This window comes from Sturnira hondurensis, unplaced genomic scaffold, assembly GCF_014824575.4.
Source record: "Sturnira hondurensis isolate 20B ecotype Veracruz unplaced genomic scaffold, ASM1482457v3 Scaffold0017436, whole genome shotgun sequence".
Taxonomy (NCBI): domain Eukaryota; kingdom Metazoa; phylum Chordata; class Mammalia; order Chiroptera; family Phyllostomidae; genus Sturnira; species Sturnira hondurensis.
The window spans coordinates 12,993,114-13,019,080 of record NW_028090067.1 but is presented as its reverse complement, the minus strand read 5'-3'; the positions used below and the strand labels follow the sequence as shown (position 1 = coordinate 13,019,080).

The 25,967-nt window shown below is 55.8% G+C and overlaps 1 protein-coding gene across 1 annotated transcript in view; it reads left to right on the top strand.

Moving 5' to 3' along the window:
- Positions 1–25,967, top strand: part of SYN3 (synapsin III) — a 372,954-nt gene extending 346,987 nt beyond the window's left edge. The window contains exons 7-13 of the mRNA XM_037068439.1: positions 2,723–2,865; positions 7,475–7,549; positions 11,863–11,965; positions 15,583–15,717; positions 16,605–16,665; positions 22,198–22,489; positions 25,444–25,967. Of these exons, the coding sequence (XP_036924334.1) occupies positions 2,723–2,865; positions 7,475–7,549; positions 11,863–11,965; positions 15,583–15,717; positions 16,605–16,665; positions 22,198–22,489; positions 25,444–25,576 (942 nt within the window). The 3' untranslated portion in view covers positions 25,577–25,967. The remainder of the gene's footprint in view (positions 1–2,722; positions 2,866–7,474; positions 7,550–11,862; positions 11,966–15,582; positions 15,718–16,604; positions 16,666–22,197; positions 22,490–25,443) is intronic.

Sequence of the window (25,967 nt, the reverse complement as noted above, 5' to 3'; positions counted from 1 at the left end):
CGCAACATCCTTTCATTTTATTAACTCTAACTCTCTCTACTGGATCCCAAATGGTGGTTGAGGATACAATACTGTGATTATTGAAGGGGTTGTCAGAGGAGATGGAGGCAATACAGACTGTGAAGAAGTAGCCAGGAACAAAAGGAAGAGAGCCAGAAGGACAACGTGTTCACGCACGTCACCAATCTCCGAGGCCACCGAGCCCCAGAGCAGGACGAGGGTCAAAGGGGTCCATTGGGTTCGCCAATGAGGAGGTCAAGGGTGACATTTGCCAAATCGGTGTCAGTGGAGGGGTGGAGAGTGACATCTGAAGAAATGGGTTTCGGAGTGGGTGGGCCATGAGGGTGAAGAGGCAGAGAAAGCAGTGAGGAGCTGAGGTATGAAAAGCAGGAACACTCTGAGGAGAACGGAGGACTCACGCTCATGTTGATCCAAAGGTTAAAGAATCAGCTGAGAACAGGGACTAAAAATACATGGTGGGAGTATAGTTTGGCTGCTCTGCCAAAGATCAAAGTCACAATAGCTTACACCCGATTAAGGTGTGCTGGTCTTTGATGTGAGATTCTGAGCATAACAGTCAAAAGGCTGATCGGGGACTCAGTGATGCTAGGAATCCAGGTTCCTTCCATCTTGTTACTCAGTCATCCTTAATGTGCAGCTTCCATCCTGTGGTCCAGGAGGGCACCTCCAGCCCCCACCACCAGCTCTGCAGCCCAGCCAGGCAGAAGGAGGGGAAGGGAAAGGGGAGATTCCCTTTGTCTTCAGGGCACCACCCAGAGTTTGCTCGCATCGCTACACGTTCGTTGACCAGACTCGGAGACTTGGCCGTATCTACATCAGGGAGGCTGGAACAAAGTGATCTTTAACGGAGAGACCAGATACTCAGATGAAACTTAGGGGGTCCCATTTCTGAAGGAGGAGGGGACAGGGAGCTGTCAGCCGGAGAAATCCTAGGACAAAGGGGAGGTTCGGCCTTGAGTGGGAGGAGGCACAATGTCATCGCCACTGGGAAAAAGAAGAGCTGATGAGCTTGAAAAGGAATGGGAAATTGGGAACTCTTGCCTGGTCACCCTTATGTTCCCTGCAGGGTGGGACTCGGAGTCATTGCTGAGAGGCAGGGCCTCTTGGAGAGCCAAGGAGAGCGCTCTGCCAAGCCTGTCTCCCCATCGCCGCCTGTGGTCTGATGGGGGAAGAGCAGCCTTGTGGACGTGCTGAGGGGCTTCAGACAAAGGCTGTACTTTGGGAGCCCGTCGGTTTCATTCCCAGCTCCGTGCTTCGCTGCTCTGGGCCTTAGACAAGGCCAGAATCCCAGGTTCCCTGTTAAATGGCCGTTTTAATGCCCACCCCGCCTGCCTCACAGACCTGTTTTGGGCCCCACAGGAGAGCCGTGAGGAAGCTTTGTGAGTGCTGAAGGCGGGGTACCTGTGAGTGGGCAGCACCATGGAGAAAAGGAGTTGTCTGGGCGATGCTGAGCCCTGGAGAAAGGCAGGAAAGGGCTGGAAAGAAAGGTTGTGGGGACAGGACAGCCTCCCACACAGGCTGCCAGCACCCACCCAGTCCCTCCAGGGGGTCTGGGCTCTGACCCACCTCTGGCCCAGCATCAGACCCCTTCTGTGGTCCAGGTGAGGGTGACAGGGTAGGGGAGAGCCCACCCAGCTGTCTACAGCCACTGGGAGTCAGCCTCTGTTCTGTCTTAAATTGTGGTCAGAGCCTTGGCCTCATCCCCTGCACTTGGCCTTGCAGTCTCTCCCGGGACGTCTCCCTGACCGCAGGGCACCCCTCAGTATCCCTGGCCTTAGGCCAGTAAACAGCAGGAGTTTCTCCCCCAGGCCTTTGGCCTAGCAGAGCTAGCCTGGCCCAGTGCGTGTGCACTCACAGACACACACACACACTGCCTGGATGCACAAGCATCACATCTGACCCACGACCCATGCAACACATCACACACATCACACACCACATGCATACCCCACAAACTATGCGTCTGGAGTTGCCCTGGATCCTCTGAATCTGATAATCCTCTATTTCTGAAACTGACAATTGAGTGATTTTATTCTCCCACCAATCCACACACACACAACCCCCATACACACGCCCTCCACACACACACACACACACACACACTCCCTTCTTTCTAACTGGTCTCTATCCCATGTCACACCTTTCTGTTCAACCTTCTGTACAACCGTTTTGTGATTTAGTCTGAAACACAAATTAGGTTTCTTTCTAGTTTAAACCCCTCTCCTTCTTTCGGGGGCTCTCCAGAGCCTTCAGGCGGCCCCTAACTGAGCTACTGAGGATCGTTCTCTGCTATATACTTTTTTCTCTGATGACCCCTCAGCCGCCCCCATTGCCCTGCCCTGTTGGCGTCAGAACCCGTTGCCTGTCCCCCCACTTCACGCGGCTCCTTCTGCCTCTGCATTGCCCTTGCTCGGTCCTCTCCAGAGAGTCCCCCGGCTACATAGTCCATCTGAAAATCCAATTCTTCTTCCAAACCCTGTTCAGCCCTCACCTCTCTTATAAGGATTCCCTTGACCACCCAAGTGGTGGTCCTTCCTCTTGTACTGGTAGGCAGTGGAATGACCGGTTTCCTAGGTTCCTGTCCCCTGCTAGGTGGGGGACCTTCTCCAAGTCATATGTATGAAGCACTGGACTCCAGCACTGGGTGGGTGCTCCGAGGACATCGGGTGGGTAGCATGCGCCTTCTCCTGCTCCCACCCAGATCAAAGTAGAAAACCAGCATGACTACCAGGACATCACCAGCATGGTGGCGATGGCCAAGACCTACGCCACCACCGAGGCCTTCATCGACTCCAAGTACGACATCCGCATCCAGAAAATTGGATCCAACTACAAGGCTTACATGTGAGTCCTGGTGGGGTTGGGGGCGGGGAGGAGCGGTGGGAGGAGGCAGAGTGTGAGGAAGCGGAGGTGAGAGGTGCAGGTCCAGCCCTGGGTCCTGCGCCCCAGGCGGAGCCCCATCGGCACGGCACCAGTCTCCTTCCTGTCTCCATCACAACCGCTGCTCTGGTGTCTGCAGCTGAGGGGTGTTGTCCATCAGGGCCACCCAAACAAGGGCTGTCTCCCCAGAGGAAGAAAGTCACGTGGCACATTTGGGGAACATCAATTACATACAACATGTATGCCGTAGGAGACAAGACCAAGAGAGAAACGGGGACAAACCACGGAGGGCCTTGAATGCCTTGCTGAAAGTTTTAGGTTTTCTTCTGTCCTCTTCCCAGCAGAGAAGTGACAAGCTCTGCCCTGAATTGACAGAAACGTGGTTCTGGGGCTGTGGGCTGCAAAGGGCTTTCTCTGGAACCAATAACACCCGGCAGGAGACTGTATCAGATGTCTCCAGCTGCCAGCAACTGAAACCACATGGGCCCCCTTTGATGGAGCTTTATGAAGGGGATTTATTAGAAAACCACGGACATTCAGAAGCTTGAAACAAACTAGCAGACAGACAAAATCACTCAATTACCAGTTTCAGAAATCTGAGGATCCAGGGCAGCCCGAAGCAACAGACCATCCTCATGGTGCCCGGGTGGCAGGCGGATCTGCCCTGAGCACGTTGTCCGGGGCTCATGTCAAGGTTGTGATTCCACGGAAACAGTCTGATTAGTCTGACTCTGGTGCTGAGTGCCACCAAGATGCCATGGGGCATGGGCAGGGCATTCCCCAGGGGAAACAGAGGTGCCATGGATGGGGGGAGGAAAGAGAGACAGGAAATCCAACACATCCACCCCAGGGGGTGCTCGGGCCAAGGGTGACTCGCACTGGAGCAGTGGTTGCAAGATGCGTGGGAGTTCTCCTCCAGGAGGGAGGGTCAGTCTTTAGAGACGTCTTATCTGCTCCAAGGCTTCTGTCTCTCACCTTGGAATGTTGTTGTTGGTCCCACTTGAAGTGATGAGACCCCAGGGAGCTAGCCAGTGCCTGTTTGCCAAGCATTTATGGAGCCCTGGCCGTGCGAATGGCTCCATCCCGGAGAACCGCAATGGTTGGCTGTGGACAGCTGGTAATCTCCAAGCACTTCTGTGCACTGGAGTTTGTGTTCTAGGTCAGGGTCAGCAAACCACAGCCCACAGGCCACATCCAGCTGCCACCTGTTTCTATAAATAAAGTGCTGTCCATCACAGCCATACACATCCACTGAGGTATGAGCTAGGGTTGCTTCTGCACCTACCTGCATTGCCTGGACCAGGGGCCAGCACATTTTTCTGTACAGGGCCAGACAGCCTCTGTTGTGACAGCTCCACTCTGCATCCGCCTGGGAAGCTGGAGAGGATGCAGGCTGCTGACCGGTCTTCTCCAAAGGGATGGAGCCAGTCCTCAAGGGGTGCTTCTGCCCTGTTTCGCCCATCTCTCTCTTCCACCCACAGGCCAGCCAGACCCGTCTCCACTCTCTGATGCCCTCCGGGTGATGGTGTCACCTCCTCCCTGCCCTCTCAGAGTTGGGGAACGTTCTTGTGTGGCTGTCTGGCACACCCCCGGAACCTCCACTGTCCGTCTCGATGTCACTGTCCTGCTCTCCTCATTGTTAGAGTTCCCACTTGACATTGACTACACCTTGTCCCAGTTTCTCTTCTCGAGATGACCTCATCCCCGAATTCTTTAGGCCGAGCCTTTCTTCTCTGACAGCTCCAATTTGTCCTTAGAGCATTTCCTGGCCCCCCCAGCTGACCCGTGTCCCAGGGAGGGGACTCACAGCAGCCCTCAGGGTAGAACACCCTCTCCGCCCCTGACCTGCCTCTCTGCCTTGCTGCCCGGCCCTTGGGCCTTTGTGCTTATCGCTGCCGGAGTGACCTCTCAGGTCCTCTCAGCAGGCAGATCTGGGAGAGAGAGATGTGTGGGCACCTTAACCCGTGTACACACACGTATCTGAAATTATTTCTGTCTAACAATATCGTCTATGCCTAAAGCTAAATCGAGTTCATAGTGAGGCCTCAGACTTTCATCTGGTAGCGCATGGGTCATTTCAGCCTATCAGAACTNCTGCCTCTCTGCCTTCGGGCCCACTTGCTGCCCAGCCCTCGGGCCTTTGTGCTTATCGCTGCTGGAGTGACCTCTCAGGTCCTCTCAGCAGGCAGATCTGGGAGAGAGAGATGTGTGGGCACCTTAACCCGTGTACACACACGTATCTGAAATTATTTCTGTCTAACAATATCGTCTATGCCTAAAGCTAAATCGAGTTCATAGTGAGGCCTCAGACTTTCATCTGGTAGCGCATGGGTCATTTCAGCCTATCAGAACTTCCCATGCCCACAGGGAAGATCCAGGCTCCTGCCGTCCCCCTCCATCGCCTCACTTGTGAAAATCCCAGTGTGTGTGGACGGTTACGGAACCATCAGCCCTAAGCCCTACGAGGAACAACAGTCTGCCAACCGCAGTGCAGGGCTCATGCCCAGCTCCCTTCATGTTTAGTCATAGTCTCCTCTCATTTCCAGTGTTCCTCCGGCAGGCTCCTCTACCCCCGGCCCTGCCCCCTTCAACAAGGGGGTCCGTGCCACACTTTGGCAACACGGATTGCTCCTTTTGTCGGTCTACAGTCCACCATGCATCCCGGCAGCTGCACCGCTTCGGGGCCCACCGGCTGTTCGCCCCAAGCCTGCGGCAGGCTCTGCCACGGACAGAGTTAAGAGCACAGCATTTCTCAGATACGGGCTGGTGGCTTCTGCCACTAAGTGGGAATGATGATAAAATAATGTCCATCTCATTAGGTTCAGTGAGGCTGAAATAAGCCAGGGCTCAGGAAGCCCTTGGACGTACGTCTCACACACAGAAGGCACTCGTTAAATATCAGCTCTCACCGTCGTTATCGTCTCGGAAGGAGAGCAGTCTGGCCCTGTTCCTGCTGCTTCTGGCATCGGATGCCTCCTTTCTTGTTTCCACTCTCTGGGAAGTAATAGTAGCACCCACTGTACTGAGAGATTTATGGGAGTATTTCCTTCCATCTACATAACCACCCTGTAAGGGTGGCACTTTAATTCCCATCTTACCAACGAGATAATAAAGACTCAGAGATGCTGACCGCAGTTGCACAGCTACCAACGGCTGGAAAAGACTCACACTCCCTCTGTCTGACTCGAGCCAGTGCTCACGCTCTCTCACCAGGGTGGAGGCCCACTGTGGCAGTCCCCACTCACCCTGCGGACTCATCTCGGTGGCTGCCTTCTGGGGTCACACTAAGTGACTGGTTGCTTCTTTGCTTTCCCAGAGCCCTCCTCTCCCTGAGTGAACTGCTAACACTACCATGCCTGGACTTAGGTGTTTGAGAGCAGCCTGAGGAGGGGGCCCCCCTGCACCCGCAGACCATTTCTCGGGACACAGGGGGGCCCCGTGAGTGTCTGCCAAACTGCACCGGGTTCAGTTGAGTCAACTGAATGAAGCTGAACCAGCAGGGAGCTTGTCGGTGTCCCTCAGCAGTCATGACGCCCGTAATCCTCCATCAGTTACTCCTGCTCCCCTCAGGCAGCTGTCTTTTCTCTTTTAGAAGAACACGTTTTGGGAGAAGTTCCTCTCCCAGCCGCCCTCTAATCTCAGTCTCGTGCCTGCCCTGGGCCGTAGAACGAATGGCTTTACCTTTGCCACTTTGCTTGTGCTGGGTCGGTCTTTGCTGAGTGCGTGTTAGTGCGTGTTAGCCATTGGGGACGATGGTCTGTGTGCGCCCACAGTTCCTTACTCACCTGCTACGTGCCAGGTCCCACTGGACACCAGGGGATGAGTCAGACATGTCCCCTGCCCTCAGGGATGACAGGACGCTGAAGCAGTCATTGCAGGTGACAGCAGCATGACTCAGCGCTGGTGTGGGGCGCAGTGTAGGAGGGTCCGTGCTAGTTGGGGAAGGTGGGCTGCCAGGAAGTCACCTTTCAGATGCAACTTGAAAGGGGAGTAGGACTTAGGGAGGCGACGGCGGAGACAAAGCCTGGATCAGGCAACGGGAAGAGGGGGTGTGGAGGCCTCGACACAGGAAAGCGCCTTGGGCATTGGGGCACCGGAAGTGGGGTTGGTTGCTGCCTGGAAGAAAAGACAAGGGACCCCAGAGGGGCACGAGGCCAGGGGCCTCCTGCTCTTCACCATGGAGAAGAGGCCACCCCTCCCCACGGGTTATTTTCCCTATTTTATCTCCCCAGGTTATTTCCCTACACGGGTATTGGGCTGCCAGAGCACTCCAGCATCCCCAGGGCTCATACTGCCAAGGTGTGGGGGATTCCATCATTAGCGTAGATGGCTTTTAAACTTAATTTTTCAATTTCAAGTTTAAAAAAGAGACCTAAGATCCAAGACATAAGGCAGTCGACATGAAAAATAAAGCTGAGGACAGGATGTGTACCTAAGAATATACGTTAGAATGAGAGCCAGATATTTGGATGGGAGCCTCCTAGCAGCCAAAGCCAAAAAGGAAAGCAGAGCAGTGACAGGTGTCCCTAAAGGTGTCCCTAATGCCCTCGCTGTGTTGTTTGTTCTGATGCAGGAGAACCTCCATCTCTGGAAACTGGAAGGCCAACACAGGCTCTGCCATGCTGGAGCAGGTGGCAATGACGGAGAGGTGAGGGGCAGAGAGGGGTCGGGGGAGAGGCAGCAGCTGTGGTGGGAGGTGGGTGAGGAACACAACCAGGGCTCTTCGAGGAGTGCCGCCCCCCCCCCCCGCCCTGTGGCCAGTGCCTTACTACCCACAGGGTACTTCCCTGGGCACAGTCTCCTTTGTGGCCCATAAGCACCTGCAGGGCAGGTATCACAATAACCCCATTTTACAGATGGAAGAAGAAAGTTCAGAGGGGGAAAGTCACTTGTCCAGGGTCACAGAGCTGATCAGTGACGGAGCTGAGCATGGAATCCTGATCTCCCGACTCCAAATCCAAGGGTGTTTCCAGCCCTGCCCAGCTGCTGTAGGGAGAGAGCAGGGCATCCTTGCCAGTACCCCGCCCCCACCACGCTGCAGCCACATGGAAGCGTCCTTGTCAGGGAACCAAGGCCACTGGGTGTCCGGTCCTCCCTGACTTAGTTCCGTCTCGGTGTAAGGAGGGAGGAGTTGGTTTCCTGGGAACCGTGGACGCGGCAGCAGTGAGCTCTGGCTGAGGGTCCCTCAGGACTTTCTCCTTGAGATACTGTTGCAAGTCACCCTTGCCTGGAGAAGGGCCAGTCACCTGTTCTCGGGGTCGGCAGTGCACACACACGCACACGCACGAGCACACACACTTCCCTGCATGACCACTGATCCTGCATGCAAGCCTGCCACTGCGGTGCGCCGAGCACAGGCCTGGGGGCCAGAAAGGTCTGCTCCGTGAACGGGAACCGACCACCTACCTCAAGCCAGGTTGTGTGAGCACAGCAGAGACCGAGAGGAAAACATCCCGTCCACCCCTCTGAGAACTCCATCAGTTGCAAGTGTCAGCACAGGCATCAGATGGGTTAGAGCCCCAAAGGGGACTTATGGGCTTGTGGCCATGAAAATCCCAGTGGCATGGCTCCAGGCCACAGGCTGGGACTCATTCTACCTGCTTCGGCTCAGCTTTCTTCTCTGCTGGCTTCAGTCTGGCCAGCTCGCTCGCGTGGCGGCCCACAGTGGCTCCAGGCCTGCATCCTGACGGCATCAAGTTCAGTCGGAAGAAAACTCATTCCCCTCCACTTCAGCCAAAGCCTGGACTTGAGCCTTATTCACCAATGGGCCTGACTTAGGACACATGACCACCCCTGAACCAATCACTGTGGCTCAGAAAGCTGCCTTGCTGTGACTGGACAGTCCTATGTCAAGTCTGTGCAAGTGGAAATTGGAGTGGGACCGCCCCCCTCCACCTTAGAACAATGACTGAGACTTAGGGAGGGACAGAGGACCAAGCAGTATCAAGAAACCTTTAGTGGGAAGGAAAATAAACATTGTGCAGGCCCACGGTGAGGTCCACTGCGGGCTCCCCAGCTAATTAAGAAGACAAAGAGTGGGGTGATGATAGGGTGAGAGTAAGCGCTGTGGGCTTGCAGTGGGAGAACAGAGAAGGGGCAGCCAATGTGAACTAAGCAAGGGTGAAGTCAAGGAAGGCTTCCTGAAGGAAGTGTTGCCAGCATCACCTTGTAAAGAATAAGTAGGAGTTGGGAGGCACCCCCCTATTTCTTTGTCAGATATTTGCTGAGCACCAGTGGGAAGCCACAGAGCTAGGCCCTGGGGGGAGGGTGGCAAACAGGACAGACAGGGTCCCTCTCACGGAACTTCCTGTTCAGGGACTCTAAGCTGAGGCAGCATGGAAAAGGATGAATGGTCCTGCTTCTTCCAAGCTGTGTTACCTAGGGTAAGTTAACTAACCTTCCTGAACTTCTTCAGCTACAAATTGGAGGTAATAATACCCAAGTCAGAGTGCTGATTGAGGGAGTGATGCTCAGTACCTAAGCAGTACTGGCCCATGCAGGGAGGGACACAGTCAGCACTGGCTTCTTTTCCTTCCCTCAGCCCCAGGTGGCAGCTGCGGCCTTCAATCCAGAAACCCACCTACACCAACCAGTCTCAGGGGCGTGTGCTCATTACCTGCACATCCCGTCACCAGGTCTGGGGCCATCATATCATTCTCCCTGGGGCATTTGTGGGACAGTCACAGCCTGTCCAGAATGTGAGCCCAGCCTTCTCCAGGGCCTCAGGAGCTGCTCATAAATGTCCCCAGCACGCCACCGTGTCGCTGGCTCTGCCCAGTTTCAGCCCACATGGGCCATCCCTGCAGGAGCCCACCGTGGCCATAGGTCTGCTCTGACTCTGGCTGGAACCTGCTTTCCTTCAGCAGCAGCACGGAGAGTGCCCCGAGGCCTTCGACAGAGCGCCACCGTCCTGTGCCCCCAAGGGAGATCCCTGGGGGCCCATAAACAGGTCCCTCCCCTCCCCTCCCCCTGGCTCAACTGCCCCCCAGGCAGCCTAACCCCTGGGCACAGCCAACGGTGTGGTTTGGTGGGTGCCAGGCTGAGGGGACCCCATGTTCTCCCGTCTCCTGCACTGCTCCATCCATGAAGGCCCTTCCTTGGCCCCCGGGGAGGGGACTGTGCCCCAGGGGGCGCACTCGGTAGGTAACAAGAAGTTGCTTCTGGGCCTAGGGCCAGACGTCCGGCTTCCGTTGAGAAGAAGCCTGATTTATAAGTAGGTCTCAGTGTGGGTCTCCCTAAGCTGAAGGTGCCCCACCATTTGGCCACTGGGGCCCAATACAAGAGCCCAGATCAGAGAGCCCAGGGGGCTCTTAGCGCTCCAAGGACCAAAGGTCATCCCGAAATGTGGCTGGACGTGAGAACCCTGTGGGGAACTTTAAAAACTCAGAGAGACTCGTCTAACACAGAGCAGGCCCCAAACCTCACTGCACGCTCGTTCGCTTCGTTCTCTGTTTCTGGTGATTCTGACGTCACCGCAGTCGGACCTGGGCCTTTCCATTTCTCAGAAAGAGGAGACGGAGGCTGCAGGAGGGAAGAGCTCACCCAAAATCGTGAAGGGAACTGACAGTAAGAGCCCAGGTGGCTGGTCTCCCCAGCTGAGAGAGAGCAGGTCGTGACGTCCTGACTGAGAGGAAGGGTAGCTTCCCTGACCGTGGAATCGGACAGGATCTGGGTCTGGGAGCCTGCCTGGCCACTCGGTGACCTCTGGGAGCCTCAGTCTCCTCTTCAGTAAGATGGGTTAAACCTCCAAACCCTCCTGACAGAGTTGGTGTGGGGGTCAGAAAGATCGAGGAGTCAGCCCCCCACAGAATGCCTGACACATAGTAAGAGCTTAACAGGCATGAGTTTCCATCCTTTCTTTTACTTCTACAATCTCACATGCTGCAGGTGAATAAAAAAACTGAACTAGGAGCCAGGAGGTCGGGGTGGTCCAAGCTCTATTGCCATCTTGCTGTGTGACCTGACCAAGCCGCTCTCCCTCTCTGGGCCTCAGTGAGCTTTGGAAGATGACAGAGTTGTTCTAAGAGCATGGGCCATGACCTCTCCTCATTCCAGGCTGATGGCTCAGAGACACAAGCGGATCTCTGAGCAGGCGTGGCCCCTGTGACCCGGCAGAGCAGGGAGAGGAACAAGAACACTGACAGAGCCCCTGTGCCTCCCAAGCCCGGCCACCACAGGGGACGCCAAGTGCAAGCCCAGGAAAGCACCCCAGACACAACCATCCCCTTGTTGCAGGGCAGAGTCCAGAGCAGAGCTCTTTCCCCTGCAAAGCAAACTGGCTTCCCAGCCATCAAGTGGCTGGAGAGGAAACAAAAGCAGCAGGTCCAGAGGGCCAGGCCCCTGGCCCCGGAGCAGCCTGCCGGGCTCCCCTGCACGCCCGCCCCGGCTCAGGGCAGAATGTGCTCTTTGTCCCCCAGCAGGCTTCGTCTAGCCCGGCCGCTGGGGCTGGGAGGGCAGCGGCAGGATTTCTGAAGGCTTTCCCAAGGGAAAAGAGCCGCTGGAGCAGCGGTTGCCCAGGGTGGCACTGGGTGGGGCGGGGCAAGCTGGGGCGCCCCCACCACTGGGGCGCCAGCAAGGTGCTGGGTGGGCCGGGGCCCTCTCCCAGCTCTTGGTCCTGCTCCTTCATCCCACCTGCCTCCTGCCTGCCTGCCTGGCTCCCTCTCTGGTCTCTCTCTGTCTGTCTGTCTCTCTCACTGCCCATCTCAGTCTCTGCCTCTTTTTTTTTAACCATTCTGTCTCTCCCACTGCTTCTCTGTCTCTCTGTCTGTCTCCTCTGTCTTTCCCCCCACATCTCCGTTCTTCCTGTCTCCATCTCTGAATGGGTGTACGCAAGGGTCTGTCCCATAGCCTATTCTCCATGTGTCTCTGCAGGCCTCTCCATCTCTGTCTCCACCTCTCCCTCCCCTGCCCCCCGCCCCTCACCCTGTCCTGGCTACACTCACTGCTGGTCCATCCCTGCAGGTACAGGCTGTGGGTGGACAGCTGCTCAGAAATGTTTGGCGGCCTGGACATCTGCGCAGTCAAGGCCGTCCACAGCAAGGACGGCAGAGATTACATCATCGAGGTGAGGGAGGAAGCAGAGGCCCTCCAGCCTGGCCCAACCCCCAGGCAGGCTTGCCCGAGGGGAGGAACCTAGGTGCTTGTCCCAGTCTGGCCAGCTGTGGTGGGACTCGCAGCCTGGGCACCCGCGGCTCCCACTGGCTTCTCGCCCACTGCCCTCCACCCCCGGGTGAATCTAAAGCCTGTGTGCCCAGGGGTTCTGAGCTGCCTTCGGAGCTCCAGGCATGAGGTTTGACAACATCTCCTACCCTGTGGACCTGAGGGCAGGGCAAGAACGCCAGGCTAAGGGTTGGCGAGATTCTGTTGCTTTGGGCCTGTCAGATTTTCTGCGGGTCCAACTGTGTAAAGTCACCGCGCAGAGTTCCCATCGCCCGGCCCTCAGCAAACAGGCACTGCACTGCGGGGCTCTTGGGGCGGGCTCTGGGGGCAGGACACAGGCAGGGGCCTGTGGGCCGGCAGGGAAGAAGGACCGTGAGCCCGAGCTGGCGACAGTCAGGAAAGGGGTCACAGCGTGCAGCGATGTGAATGGAAAGATGTAGAGAAATTAACTGTCCAGGGGCGGCTGGAGGGACGTGGGCCCTAGAATCCCTCCCACCGCCCTCCTGCGCCCCTGTGGCTCTCAGGCCTGCCTCTGCCATCCGGTCCCCACACCAGCCTCCCCTCTGTGCTTCCCCAGGCCCACCAGCCTCCTCTCTCCTCCAGACTCTGCCTGTCTCTCCAGGTCCCACAGTGTCTCTCTCCACCCCTCGGCGCCCCTTCCCTGCCCCCCACCCCACAGCCCATGCCTCCCCTCTGTTCTCCCCTGAAAATGCCTGTCTGACCTCAGGGGTCTCCCTTCTGTCCCTCAATTCCCTTCCCACTCACGCCCCCACCCTCCAAAAGCACCTTCTCCTCAAACCACAGCAGCTGGGCAGGCCGTGGTGCTGACACAAGGCCAAGACACGTGAGGGCGAGCCCTGCGGCTGCCCCTCCCGGGCGGGGGTGGGCCGCAGCCGGGAAACACGTGGCCTTGCGGCCGCAGCAGCCTGCCGGCCCTCCAGTCCCCGGTGTCTGCTCCGCTCCCCTGCGACCCGCAGGGCGGCGGGACCAGGTGGCTCCATGGGGGTGTGTGGCTGTCTTTCTCACACCCCTGCTGCTGTTCTCACGCCCATCCCCAGGGAGTGGCCGCCCTTGGAGGTGGAGGGGAGGGAGTCCCCGGCGGACACAGCCCCTCGACCTCCCCAGAAAGGCCAGGAAGTTCCCCTGGGTGCTAGCGTCTCTGTTCGCAAGCTCAGTCCTGCTCTGGAAAACAGCGCCCCCTCGAGTCCAGCGTGCACACGGCAGCCCTTCTCGGAGGAGATGCTGCAGGTGCGGAGCGACCGGCCTGCACGCTCGCCCCCCACCAGAGCCAGGCTGCTCCCTGGAAGAGGGGGCCCTCCTTTCCCAGCTGCCCTGGGAGCTTCGGCCAAGGGTGCACCCTGGGCCGTCCCGCCTGTGCATCTCCTCCCGGGACCACCAGACAGGAACTCGGGTTTGGCACCCACGCAGTGGTTCATTCGTTCCCTCACCACTGGGCCGGGATCCTGGGTACCAGGCCATCCCAGGCGGCAGCACACTGCCTCCTGGAGCGCCTTCCAGACGGGCGACTCTGCCCTCCTTCCCCCCCTATGCCTCGCACCAGCATCAGCTCTGCCGGCTCTGCCGCCCATGAGTTTCCTCCGCTTTCGCCTTAGGAAACGAAAATCTGTCCTCTGAGGCCCACGCTCCCTGCAAACGGGTCAGAGATAAAAGAACTTAAGAGAAAAAAAAAAACTTTGTGAGTTTGGACTTTAAAAAAACAAGAAAACAACTCTTCAGAAATGTTCCAGAAGGGGGCAAAATGGTATCTTCAGATTGTTTTTCTCTCTCTGAAAAGTTAGTTATTTCCCTGGCTTTGGGGGTTAGGGTGGGGTCAAGGGAAACGGGGAGCTTGCTACCAGGAAGATAAAAGGTATTTTGGCCCAGTCTGGAAAAAAAAGCAGAAGAGATCCAAAAATACTGTTTTCTTCAGCCACCTCTGTGGTGAGAGCATAGCATTTGTGTGACATGTTTTGTGAAGATCCTCACGGTGGAATGCTCAGGGGAAAGACCCTTGAACTTGTCCTCCGTGACCTGTCCAGGGAACGGCATTGCTCACTGGAAAAAATGCCTCCCTGGGGAGACCAGAGTGTCCACTTCCTTTGGCTGTGTCCACCGTGGGGATTCCAAAACGTTCTGACCTCAGGTTGCTCGCGGTGGCCACTTTCCACTCCAGGGACTGCAGGAAACAGAAACCAGAGCAGGAGGTGGGCAGGGGCGGGGGCAGGAGGGACGGCCGTGTAGGGCTCCACTGTCACCCGTAGGCTGTCCCCGTGCCAGGCACCAGGGCCTGGGGTGCCAAGGGCCCGACTCAGACCCTGAGGAGCTCACTCTGGGGACAGTTTTTGAGGCCACGGGAGGCTCTGCATTCACAACCGTGAGCTGGTTTTCCAGCCCCCCAACCACAGTGGGTGCTTTGGCCTCACAGACCCCAGAAAGTCCCAGCCGGAAGGGTCTTTACAGCAGCCCCCACCCCCCAGGGGTGCGGTGATACAACAGGGCCCACAGAGGAAGGCCGACCCGCCCACAATCCAGTCCACTTGAGCAGACACAAGGAAATGGGAGATGGTGGTGCTGCGGGGCAAACCCTCCAGTGGGGCGACGGAAGTGAGGACGGGGGCGGGGGCGGGGGGGTGCAGGGGGGGGAGGCTGCAGGGAGAAGGGCTCGGATGGGGGAGAGAACCGGGGAGTCTGGAGCTGGGGAAAGAGGAAGTGGGACCGGGAGTTTGGCGGAGGAGCAACGGGAGGGGGGGGCGGAGTAAAGAGAGGACCTGCCAAGGCCTCGCTCCTGGTCACCACCTGCCACAGCTGCTTGTGCCTGCGGAGTCACCTGCATGATTGGCCCACGTGGCTCTGGGCGAGTCCCTTCGCACTTCTGGGCCTCGGTTTTCGCAGCGGCACAAATAGCATCGTGGGTAAATCGGACCCCTCAGGCCCCTCCCAGTGTAAATGCTTCCAGGCCTTTGAGAAACAGCCTGTGGAATGTTCCCCTCCAGGCTTGTGCTCTGCCGGAGCCCCTGGGGAAGGGGCCTCTCCTCTCCCCTCTTCTCTCTGAACCCTGGGTCAATTCACCCCAAGGTCATTTGTGTGTGTGTGTGTGTGTGTGTGTGTGTGTGAGAGAGAGAGAGAGAGAGAGACTCAAACTCACCACCACCACCACCACTGCATCTGGCTTTGTGGAAAGCCTTGACCTTGGGAAGTTCGGGAAACCAGCCATGACCTTGGGCAGGGGGCCAAGTAGTGGGGGCAGAGACCAGCTCCCTGAAGAAAAGAGCAGAAAAGGTCAGCGAAGGCGCTCAGCCCCGTCTCTGCGGTCCGGCGAACGTAGGCTGAATTGAACTGAATCCAGGGAGCTGGTTTAGACGGAACAGCAGGGAACGGATGTCTCCAGGGGGCTCCGTCCCAGCTGGAGGCGCCCGGCTGGTGTTTGCATGGAGAACATCGCCATCTAGTGGTCAGTCCTGTTCTGAGCTCTGCACCAGCTCTGAGCATGGGTGTCCTTCAGCCTTCATTTCCCTCCCACAGGTGATGGACAGCTCAATGCCCCTGATTGGAGAGCATGTGGAAGAGGACAAACAGCTGATAGCCGACCTCGTTGTCTCCAAAATGAGCCAATGCCTGATGCCGGGGGGCACAGTGCCCTCGCCCCTGAGGCCTTGGGTAAGGTCCTCAGAAACAAAGGAGACTTTGTAGCCCTGAGAAATGTGAAGCTGCCTGGGAATGGGGGGACTCCTTGGTCCAAAGGGGATATGCCCAGGAAGGAGCCCCGTGGGGATAGAGGGGTGGGGTATGGACGCAGGCTGGGCAGAGGGGACAGCTTCTAGACCCTGCTCCTGATGGGCAGTCTGGGAGCTCCGAGGGGCCCTTCGTCCCTCCATCCTGGGGAGAAAAACCTCATCCCAAACGGGCGTGGGCATCTGTGGGCAGACGGGGTTAACACAAGAAGTCAGTTGTCCTTTCTGTGCCCTCCATGCCGGGCCAAGCAGGAGCAGGGAGTGTGTGTGCACATGTTGGTGTACACACACGCCCTTTGTGTGATCCCGGCCCCAGTCAATAGGGACTATTGTGTCTTCCGAGCCCCGTCCCCCAACCTTACAAACTCCCACTTAGCCCCTTCCCCCCTAGTCCTCACCACGAATTACCAGGTCATTCTCCAAAGAATCTGCCAGCTCCCAGCTTTCTGGAAAAACAAGTGTCCAACTGCTCCCCCTTCTCCCACAAAAACTTGAACCAGTGATAACAGACCTGGGAATAGTGGTTTTATTGGACAGGGTGCTGGTTGGGAGGGGGACTGGGCGGGGGGGGGGGGTGCGTCAAGGGCAGCCTTCTCCACTGGAAATTACCTGTACACCCACGTGACCTGGGGGTGGTCACGTGGGCGCGCGCATGTATAAAAATTCCTTGTGCAGCATGCCTATAGTGGCACACTTTATGTACATCTGACCTCAGTGATGACAAGATCTTTGCAAACCCTGCCCTCCCACCCCGGAAGTAAATGGCTGTGATCACCACAGGCTTTTTTTTTCCCCCCTCTTCTCCTGCTCTAGGCTCCACAGGCCAAACCAGCAAAATCCCCGGGGCCAGCCCAGCCACGCCCACCCACACAAGGTAGGACCCATGACAAGCCTCCCAGGGACACCGCCCAGTGAGGATGTTGAAGGGCAGAGGGGTCCGTGCGTGGCTTCCAGAAAGCCCGCGGGAAAAGCCCACCTTAACCTTAACCCTTTACCCACAGGACCGGTGCCCTCGCCCTCTGTGCAAAGTGAGTGAGTCCGGGGTTTGTCAACCCCCCCCCCCCGCCCGCCGTAAAGTCAGGAAAGAAGGCGGGACAGACAGAAAGAAAATGCGCTAAGTGCCTAATGTGCGCCAGGCACTGAGCTAGGGACTTCTCCACCGATGGGCTCGTGTTTAGCCTCCCGGTCGCCCCCTAGTGGAAAGGTCTGTGTTCCCTTTATCTGGAGGCGGACGCCGAGGCTCTGCGCAAGCGTGATGAGCAAGGAAGCGTGATGAGCTCGTGTCAGGTTCTCACGTCTGCCGCCTCAGACCTTCTAGAAAGCCTCCGTTTCCTGGCCACTGGTGGTACCTGACTACAGGTGTATTAGCCAACCAACTCGAGTGAGAGAGAAAAGAAGACCGTTATCCCCCCCCAACCTGGTCGACTGAAATTGTCCCCCCAAAACGTATGGCAGCATTAGTACTTACAAAACACCACTTATTAGGGGGTGGAAAAACTACCAATGACATGATGAAGAGGGTTTGTGACAACTGACTGACCCTGTCCCGGACGTCAGCTGCTCGGGTGTTCCCACACCCGAGTGGGTCCAGGGAGAGAAGGGGGGGAACCAGCCCCTTGTCCCTCCCTCTCGCAGTCAGGCCTGGGGCGCACTCACCACGCCTAGTGCCCGCACAGAGCTCCAGGGCAGTTTTGCTTCAAGAAGCCAGGCCAGGCGGCCCCACAGCCCTGCCTCTGGGTTGCTGTGAAACCTATTCCAAAGAAAGCATTACTGTGCCTCTAGCCGCCGAGCCTCTTTTATTGGGGCAGCAGATTCGCTGCTTCTGGGGGAAATTGGCCTTGGCCATGACATGGCTTCTTCCTCCACGGGTCTCAGAACGCCCGTTCCTCTTTCTGGCCTCTGATTTTCTTCTTGGAAAAGCAGAAAGCAAAACTGCATCATTTCCACAACTATATGCAAATGAACACTGGGATTCTTCTTCAGCAGCTAAGAAGAGTCCATCTTTAGGCAAGTCACATCCCTCCCCAGAGCCTCAGTTTCCCCAGGGATACAGGGGGCTGGTGCAGCTGCCCTGTTTCTTGATGGAGAGCTGCCCTTGAAGCAGCGCCGCCAGGTGTCCAGCACGACGCGGTGCTCAGCAGGGGTCGCTCCTACTGCGAACAGTTGACTAGTAATGACAACTTACATAAGTTTTACTGTGAACAACTTGTGTCTGTCAAACACGTTATAGTACACGTGTTGTTTTTCATCATCACGATCATTAACAATCCTCGCAACTAACGCAGCCCCACGGCTCCCCGGGCTGGCGGTAGGTTCTCAGTTGTACATGTTCGGGAGCGACCCACACACCGCCCTGCCAAGCTGCCCGCCGTGCCTCGGCCCCGCCTCTCCTCTCCCACTCCGCCTGGGACTTACTTTTTAAAACGCACTTGAGCGGAGCCCTTTAAAACAGAGAGCTACTGTATTCTGGCTTCCTCCCGGGCCCAGAGCAGAGACATGCTTGATAAAGAGAGATTATTTTTAAGGGACATGAGGCTAAACACACATTCAGTGAGTTGAAAAACAACCCATTTAAAACCAATTAAGATTGTTAAAGAAAATGCCCATTGAATTAACATTCAGATTAAAAATAACAAGGCTAATTTAAAAACAATGTTTTCATTGAGTTCCCGAAATAACAAGATCACATTATTAACTTGTTTTTGAACTCACTGTGTATTTTCAACTCGGTAAAAGTGACATTTTCTTTTAATAAGCCTCATCATTTTTAGCACGAATCCTGTGCAAATAGTTTATCGGTATAAGTTAATATATTTTGTATGTGTGCAAACAAAAATAGTAAAATGTTGGCTTTGCCAAGAAGGTAAAAGAAATAAATGATGCATCCCAGGAGTATAATAGAGACTCAAGAAATAGTTAATAAGTGAATCAGTGTGTCCAGGTTTTCCAAGATATTATCAGTGGGGCGGGGGAGACTTAGGATGAGAGTAGAAAACAGATGTTTTTTCTGACCTGCAATGGGTTCGGCAGAAAAGCAAACCAACATTTTAAAACCAGGGGCTTTTGCATAAACGCGTGGATTTGCAGCTTCCCTCGCCAAAGCAAGAGTCCTAGAAACAGTGGGCTTGGTCCTGCCTGGCCGCCTTCCCCTCACAGGTGGTCATGACTGCTGCTCAGACAGGACAAGGACTCCTGCCGGCCACCCCTCCCCCCACCCCTCCCACACCTTTAGCCTCGGGTCCCCTCCTCCCTAATGTCACTGCCTCAGAGACTCGGAGACACGTTGCTAATGGCACCTCTTCAGAGAGGTAGGTCTCTGAACTGTGTTTTTACCTAAAGTGGGAAAGAGCTTTAAGTCACATGATTACTCTGACACTCGCCTGCTTTACTGATTTGTGTACCTGACTGGCCCTATAGGTGTTTGAGTTTTGAGGTCACTGGGTCTTCCGGTCTCCTGGGGCATGTAGTTGTGAAGGAGGGAGAGAATGAGAAAAGCACGAATCAAGGCCACATGCGACCAGCTGTTAACTTGGTGCTGCCATCCAGTCCGACTTAGAAAGTGTTGGACAGGCTCACGGGAACATCCAGGCTGGGAGGGTGTTTGGTGGCTCGTCCAATGGCCTCACTTTACAAATGAGGGCTCAGAAGCCCAGAAAGATGTGACCTATCCACAGTCACATAGCAAGTTCATGGCAAGACTTGTGTCAGGACGTGGGACTCCTGGGGACAGAATGGTGTCAGGGCAACCAGACATGCAGGCCGAGCCCACACTGCAAAGGTGACCGGCTGAGATGATGTCCTTCCTCCCCATGCACCTTGCAGAGCTGCCTTCGCCAGAGGGAACTTGGGGAAGGGACGCTTTTCTCAATTCACTCAAAGATGTAAGGACTCAGGGCAGCCCTGTGTGGTATAGCGAGAAAGAGAGAGAAAGAGAGAGAGAGAGAAGAGGGAGGGAGGGAGAGAGAATGAAGGGCACAGGCCTGGGTTGCTGGCAGGGTCCCCTGTTGGGAGTGTGTGAGAGGCCCCTGATTGCACATCGATGTTTCTCTCCCTCCGTTTCTCCCTCCCTTCCCCTCTCTCTATAAAAATAAATAAAATCTTTTTTTAAATCCTATCTTTAAAGAGAGAGAAAGAAAAAAGGAAGGAAGGAAGACAGGTCTTTTGAGTTCAAAGACCTAGTTTTGGATCTTGGCTCTTTACTGGAGGCAACACCTTGCGACAGTCGGAGCGCGTCTGGGACTCAGTATCTCTGTGGAAGTGGAGGGTTAGTAACGCCTAACCCTCAGAGCGCTGTGAGCGCGCCCAAGGCCAGGGACGTGGCTGGTGCTCGGTAGAGACTAATGGGGCTCGAGTGAGTGGGAGCCACATTATGAAAGGGCCACGGAGATAACTCTCAGCCTCCTTCCTCATCTTGAGTGACCTCACCACGCATGGTGAGGAAAACACAGGGCAGCCCACTCTCCCAGGAGCAGGCACAGCCCACGGGGGGCTCCTGCTGGCCTGGACCAGCGGGTAAGGAGAGTGCATCTTGCCGACATGGAGCCTTCGAATGCCACTCAAAGTGGCTTCTGGGCAGCTGAGATGTCCCCAAGCTTCAGATGCCCCTTTGCTGGCAGGTGACTGCGTGCTCTGCGCAGTGAGGGGGGAAGCCGAGCTCTCTGGGAACTCTCCTTGGCTATTCCCTCCGGTTATGACCCCTCAGTGAGGCTCAGTCCCCACCTCTGTGGGATGAGAAGGGTGGTATCTCTTTGGGGACCGAAGCGTAGACACTTTTGTGTCTACAGATGTTCAGAGTGGCCCAGTGTTTGACACGCCATCAGGGCTGTCCTGCCGCACGGCCTCTAACAAAACTAGGGTGTCCCAGACCCCTGGCAATGGAATTGTTTAAGTTTATACCAGGAAGGCTGAGGAAGCTGCCCTGGCCAGGGGGCTCCGCTGGTGGGAGCATCATCCATACGCCAAAAGGTTGGGGGTTCGATTCCCAGGTGCAGCACATACGAGAGGCAGCCCACTGTCGTTTCTCTCTCACATCGATGTTTCTCTCTCTCTCTCTCTCCTCCCTTCCTCTCTCTCTAAAATCAATAAGCATTTTTTTAAAGAAAAAGTTGGGAAAACTCCAAAGCCTGCGTGCCGCATGTGCCCGGGCTGACTCCACAGTGTTCATGCTAAGACCTCATGTTCTGATGAGGCTAAAACAGAAAACCTGTCGGCGGGGCGGGCGGTGGCCCCTGTGTGCTCACTGAGCCCGCAGCAGCACCTGCGTGATTTCCTCAGTGAGGAGCAGAAAATCGGTCTGAAGGGTTGAAGCTGCAAGCACGGGCTCAGAAAGCTCAATTTTTGAGTAATGAAGAAGATTTCTTCCCTACCAGCCTCTAAGGCAAACAATACATTGCTTTGGAAAGTTCTTAGAAAAATTCAGAGTTTTCCAAAAATAAGGAATCATTCTTTTTGTTGTTTCAAATGGAATATATCCTCAGTGTGGGAACCATCAGTGAGCAAAGGGAGAGAATTAAAACCCTTCACAATCCCACCACTTTCGTACTCGGTGCCCAGTGCCCCCTGGCTTAGAGCCCAGATCACAGACGCCAGATCACAGCCCCTGCATCAGTCGGTCGGTCAGCTCGGCTGCCCCGCAATCCCACAGGCAGAGTGGCTTCAACAACAGGTGTGCTTGCTCAGGTGGAAGGTTGGACGTCCAAGGTCAAGGTGCTGGCAGGGCTGACACTTCTCTCCCCGGCTTGCAGACAGCCGCCTTGTCACCGTGTCTTTACATGGCCTTTCCTCCGTGCCTGTCTGCCCCTCGCATCTCTGTCTCAACCGGACTCCAGTGCCGTTGGGTTGGTGACCTCATTCAAAAATAAGTACCCCCTTCAAAGGCTCTGTCTCCAGAAACAGTCGCATTGAGGTTAGGACTTCAAAATTTGAGTTTGCAGGGGCCACAGCTCAGCCAGTAACACCGCCCTGGCCCTGCTGTGGCAGAAGCTGCACTTGGGTGGGATGTCCCCGTAAGGCAAGTGCCCGTCACAGTTAGAGACGCTGGCTTTGGTGCGCAGCCTCCCGGTCTTCCTTTTCCACATAGCTCCACACTGGGTGACGAAGGGCGATGAAACTGTGTGCACTGCTCTGGACGCTGCTTGTTTCCGTTAGCAGTGTTTGTTTAGTGTATATCAACGACAGCCCATTTAGTTTATTATTATTCTGTAACACCCTGCGCAATGACCGCAGCACGCTCCACTATATGGATGTATCTTCATGTTCCTAATCAGTTAGGCATTTGTATTATTTTTCATGTTTTACTGTTATTAAAAAAACAAAAACGCTTTAATTAACATCCTTGAAGCAACACTTGTGCACAGCATTATCATTTTAAGGAAAATTTGAATGTAATGGTTTTTTTGCCCTGTAGGGGGCCCTCGCCAAGCTCAGTCTCCTCAGCCCCCAAGATCTGGAAGCCCCTCCCAGCAGAGGCTCTCCCCTCAAGGCCAGCAGCCGCTGAGCCCCCAGTCCGGATCCCCACAGCAGCAGAGGTCACCAGGCTCTCCGCAGCTGCCCCGGGCACCCAGTGGCGGCTCTCCAAACCAGGGCTCCAGGCCAGGCGCCACCCTCCCTGCGCAGCCGCGGCCCCCCGTGCAAGGCCGAAGTACCTCTCAGCAGGGAGAAGAGCCCACGAGGCCAGCTCCACCCCACCCCCATCTCAAGTAAGTGCTCTGCGGTTGGGAAGGGTAGAGGGTGGAGTTGAGGTATGGGCGGGGCTGGGATGTCTCAGCGTCAGAGACTGGAAGCAAAGGAAGACCAACTGAGGCCTCACCCAGACTTGAAAACCCGTGAAGGAGGCCTAGAGGATGGAACCTGGGGGGCAGGTAGGGGCCAGCAAGGTGAGAGCATAGACCAGGCCCTACCATGATCCTTCAGATAGATGTGCCCGGCCTGAAGGTCTATCTTGCTGCCTAACAAGAGGCTTAAGGATCAACCATTTTCATGGTTTGTTATTTCTGGTTGAGCGGTCTGTGCTGGGTTGGGCTCAGCTGGGAGGTTCTTCTGCAGGTGTCTCCTGTAGAGTTGTCTGCCAGACGACACACAGGGTGCCAGTTAGGTATGAATTTCAGATAAACTATAATGAGTATAAGTACGCTCTCAAATATTGCATGGGCTACACCTACACTAAAAAAGGTATTTGTTTTTCACCTGAAATTCAGATTTAATCCTGTGTTTCCAGTTACTAACTCTGGCAACCCTGCCTCCTGGGATCATAATGCCGCAGTCATGTGGCAGCTTCACTGCAGCCGGAGGGTCCAAGTTGGCCTCAGGACCCAGCTGGTTGTTGGTGCTGGCCGTCTGCTGGCCTGGCTCTCTCCCCGGCCCGGCTTCCTCACGTGGTAGAGTTCCATTCCAGGAGGCAAAAGTGGAAGCCTCAGGGCCTCTTGAGGCTTAGAAGCTTCACAATGTCATTTCACCCCAACCCGCGCTTCTGGTAGAGGCAAGCCTCATGGCCAAGCCCAGACTCAAGAGGCAGGAGAATAAGACTCCTGGTGGGAGGACCTTCAGGGTCACCTTGGGAAAGGATGGATTACACTGGGGACAGGAGGGGTCTGTGCCATCATTTTTGTAAGCCATCCGAACACTCTATTGATCATCACAGTTTTACTCCAGCATCTACTATGGACTCACTGTGTGCCGCGCAACTCACCATTCCACCTAGTAGGGCCACTGGATTTTTTATTCTCACAAGAAGTGAACACCTACTGTCCCCATTTCACAGAGGGCGACGATCCAGGGCGGAGCAGAGGGAGGCTTACAGTTGTGAGTGCAGGAAACTCAGAGTTTATTCTTGTGTTGTTATTTGTTAATCAGTGGATTATTTTCCACCCAAACAACCGTAAACCTGCCTTTGCCCCACCATGTATTAAATAAGAGAGATTACATAAGCTGCCAGCGCTCCACTGCTAGAGCTGGGGTTCCACTCGGGACACCCAGGTCGTGGATCACGCCAACCGTGTTTTCTTCACAGGTAGGGCTGTCACACGACTCAAAAATAGAAGAGACACCAACTGTATCAAAGCCATGCACTGAATCCCCTCACTCCCGCCTCACTCTCACCCAGTGCTCTCCTGACCCCCGTCCCAGAAGGGAGTTCCCATGTGTCCCTCAGCATTCCCTTCTACAAATACAAAAACGTATGTTCTGAAGTCCCCCCCCATCATTTTTTACCCAAATGGTCGTACCCACTATCCACACAATTCTGCTCCTTGATTTTTACTTTAACAGTATCTCCTGGAGCCCAGTTCATGGACATTGTCTGTTTCTGAGCTGTATAGTAGTCCACGATGCAGCTGTGCTATAATTTAACTAACTAATCTGGCATAAATAGAAATCTGGTTTGCTTTTATAAAAGAAGGCTGCCCAGGATAATCTGCTGCACACGCTATTCCCTGCGTGTGCGGGGTCAGCTATGGAGAAAGTGCTGGACTTGGTACTGTTGGATCAAAGGACAATGTGGTTTGGGTTTGACAACCATGGGAAGCGACCCTGCAGGCACCGTGGCCAAGGGAGGGACAGCACAGACTTCTATGGGCCTCCTGGGCGGATGCCAGCTCCACCGCTGAAAAGCTGCATGACCCCGGAGAAGTTACCCGAGCTCTCTTTGCGTCCTCACTTGCAATATGGGGACAGCAGCACCTACCCCCCGGGGCCGTTATGAGGATTGAAGTGAGGTTACCCACAGGTAGTGCGGAGAATGCCACGGGCACGGTGCCGCGCACCAGGGGCAGCCCAGCTGACCACAGGCCAGGCGACGGCTGTGGGACGTAAGCCAGGTGTGGACACCGACCCTGTAGTGATCTAGCTAGAGACACTCAAGTCTCCTGGCCCCAAAGTAGTATTTTTTGGTTCACATCGGCAGGTATCTGTCAAATGCCTGCGCTGTGCCTAGTCATGGACAGGACCCTGTGCAGAACGAGCAAGGGGAGACGATGGCCTGTATTGAAGAGGATTCTGAGGTTTTGTAGTGACGATAATAAGAGCACATGAGGCTCTCTCCGACTCAGAGACAGTCGTACCACCTCTTCCTGTGTCTGCCACCTCCACCCGCCTGCTGGCCTGAGCTGCACTCAGCTCTGTGCCCCGTGGCCCAGCACTGGGCTGGGACAGAAGTTCACACACTGAGGTCAAACAGCAGGCACCATGCGAAACCCAAGACGGGGTGGAATCAGCAGTGAGGGCTTAAGGAAGAGGTGGGAATCAAATCCCAGAGAGAAAGAGCTAGAAGCCGCCTGAGGGCAGGTCAGGCAACCCCACCTTGTACTGACAAGCAGGAAGTTACCTGCCCATGGCCAGAGGGGTCGGATGGCAGAGGGGAAGCAGAATACAGGCCTCCTGACTCCCCACGTGCTAGGGAGCATGGGAGGGGCGCCCGCGAGCTGGTGCTGAGCCAGCACTGCGGTGTTTACCAAGTGGGCCTGCACACAGAGGTGCGAGAGTGGGCCGACCGGGCTGGTGCAGGTCAGGTAGCTCGGGCGACGTCCCCGGGAGGATCGGGTAAGTGTTGGGGGACCTGGCTTCTGGTCCTAACATCCTTGTGGGGACCAGGTTCACCCACCAGCATCCAGGAGTCCAGCCCTTGTCACCCCCAAACTCCCTTGCCTGTCCGTTTCAGCAAATCCCAGTCCCTGACTAACAGCCTCAGCACGTCCGACACGTCCCAGCGCGGGCCCCCGAGTGAAGACGAGGCCAAGGCCGAGACCATCCGCAACCTGAGGAAGTCCTTCGCCAGCCTGTTCTCTGATTAGGGGGTCCAGCCTGGGACCAGGCGGTACCCTGTTACATTCTCCCCGCTCCCGCCTCATCCTTCTCCAGCTCGGTTCCTGACGGGAACAGATGGAGGGTCCGAGAATACACTTTCTAAACGCCTTTGACCCAGGAGCTGAGTATCTATACGTGTTCCCATTCTCCTTCACCATGACATTCCAGCTTGTCCAGCTGAGCAGTGGGCCTTTGAGAGCCTCCGGTTCCTCAAAACGGGCCCTAACGATGGGATGGGCGTCACATCGTCCCGCCCACCCACATGCTTGCTTCCCTGCCTCAGACAAGCTTGTGAGACGTCTGTGTGTGGCTGCTCCCACCTCTGGTTAGTCGCCTGCTTGCCTTCAGACAGAGGTCCCCTCTAGGCCTGTCCCCTCC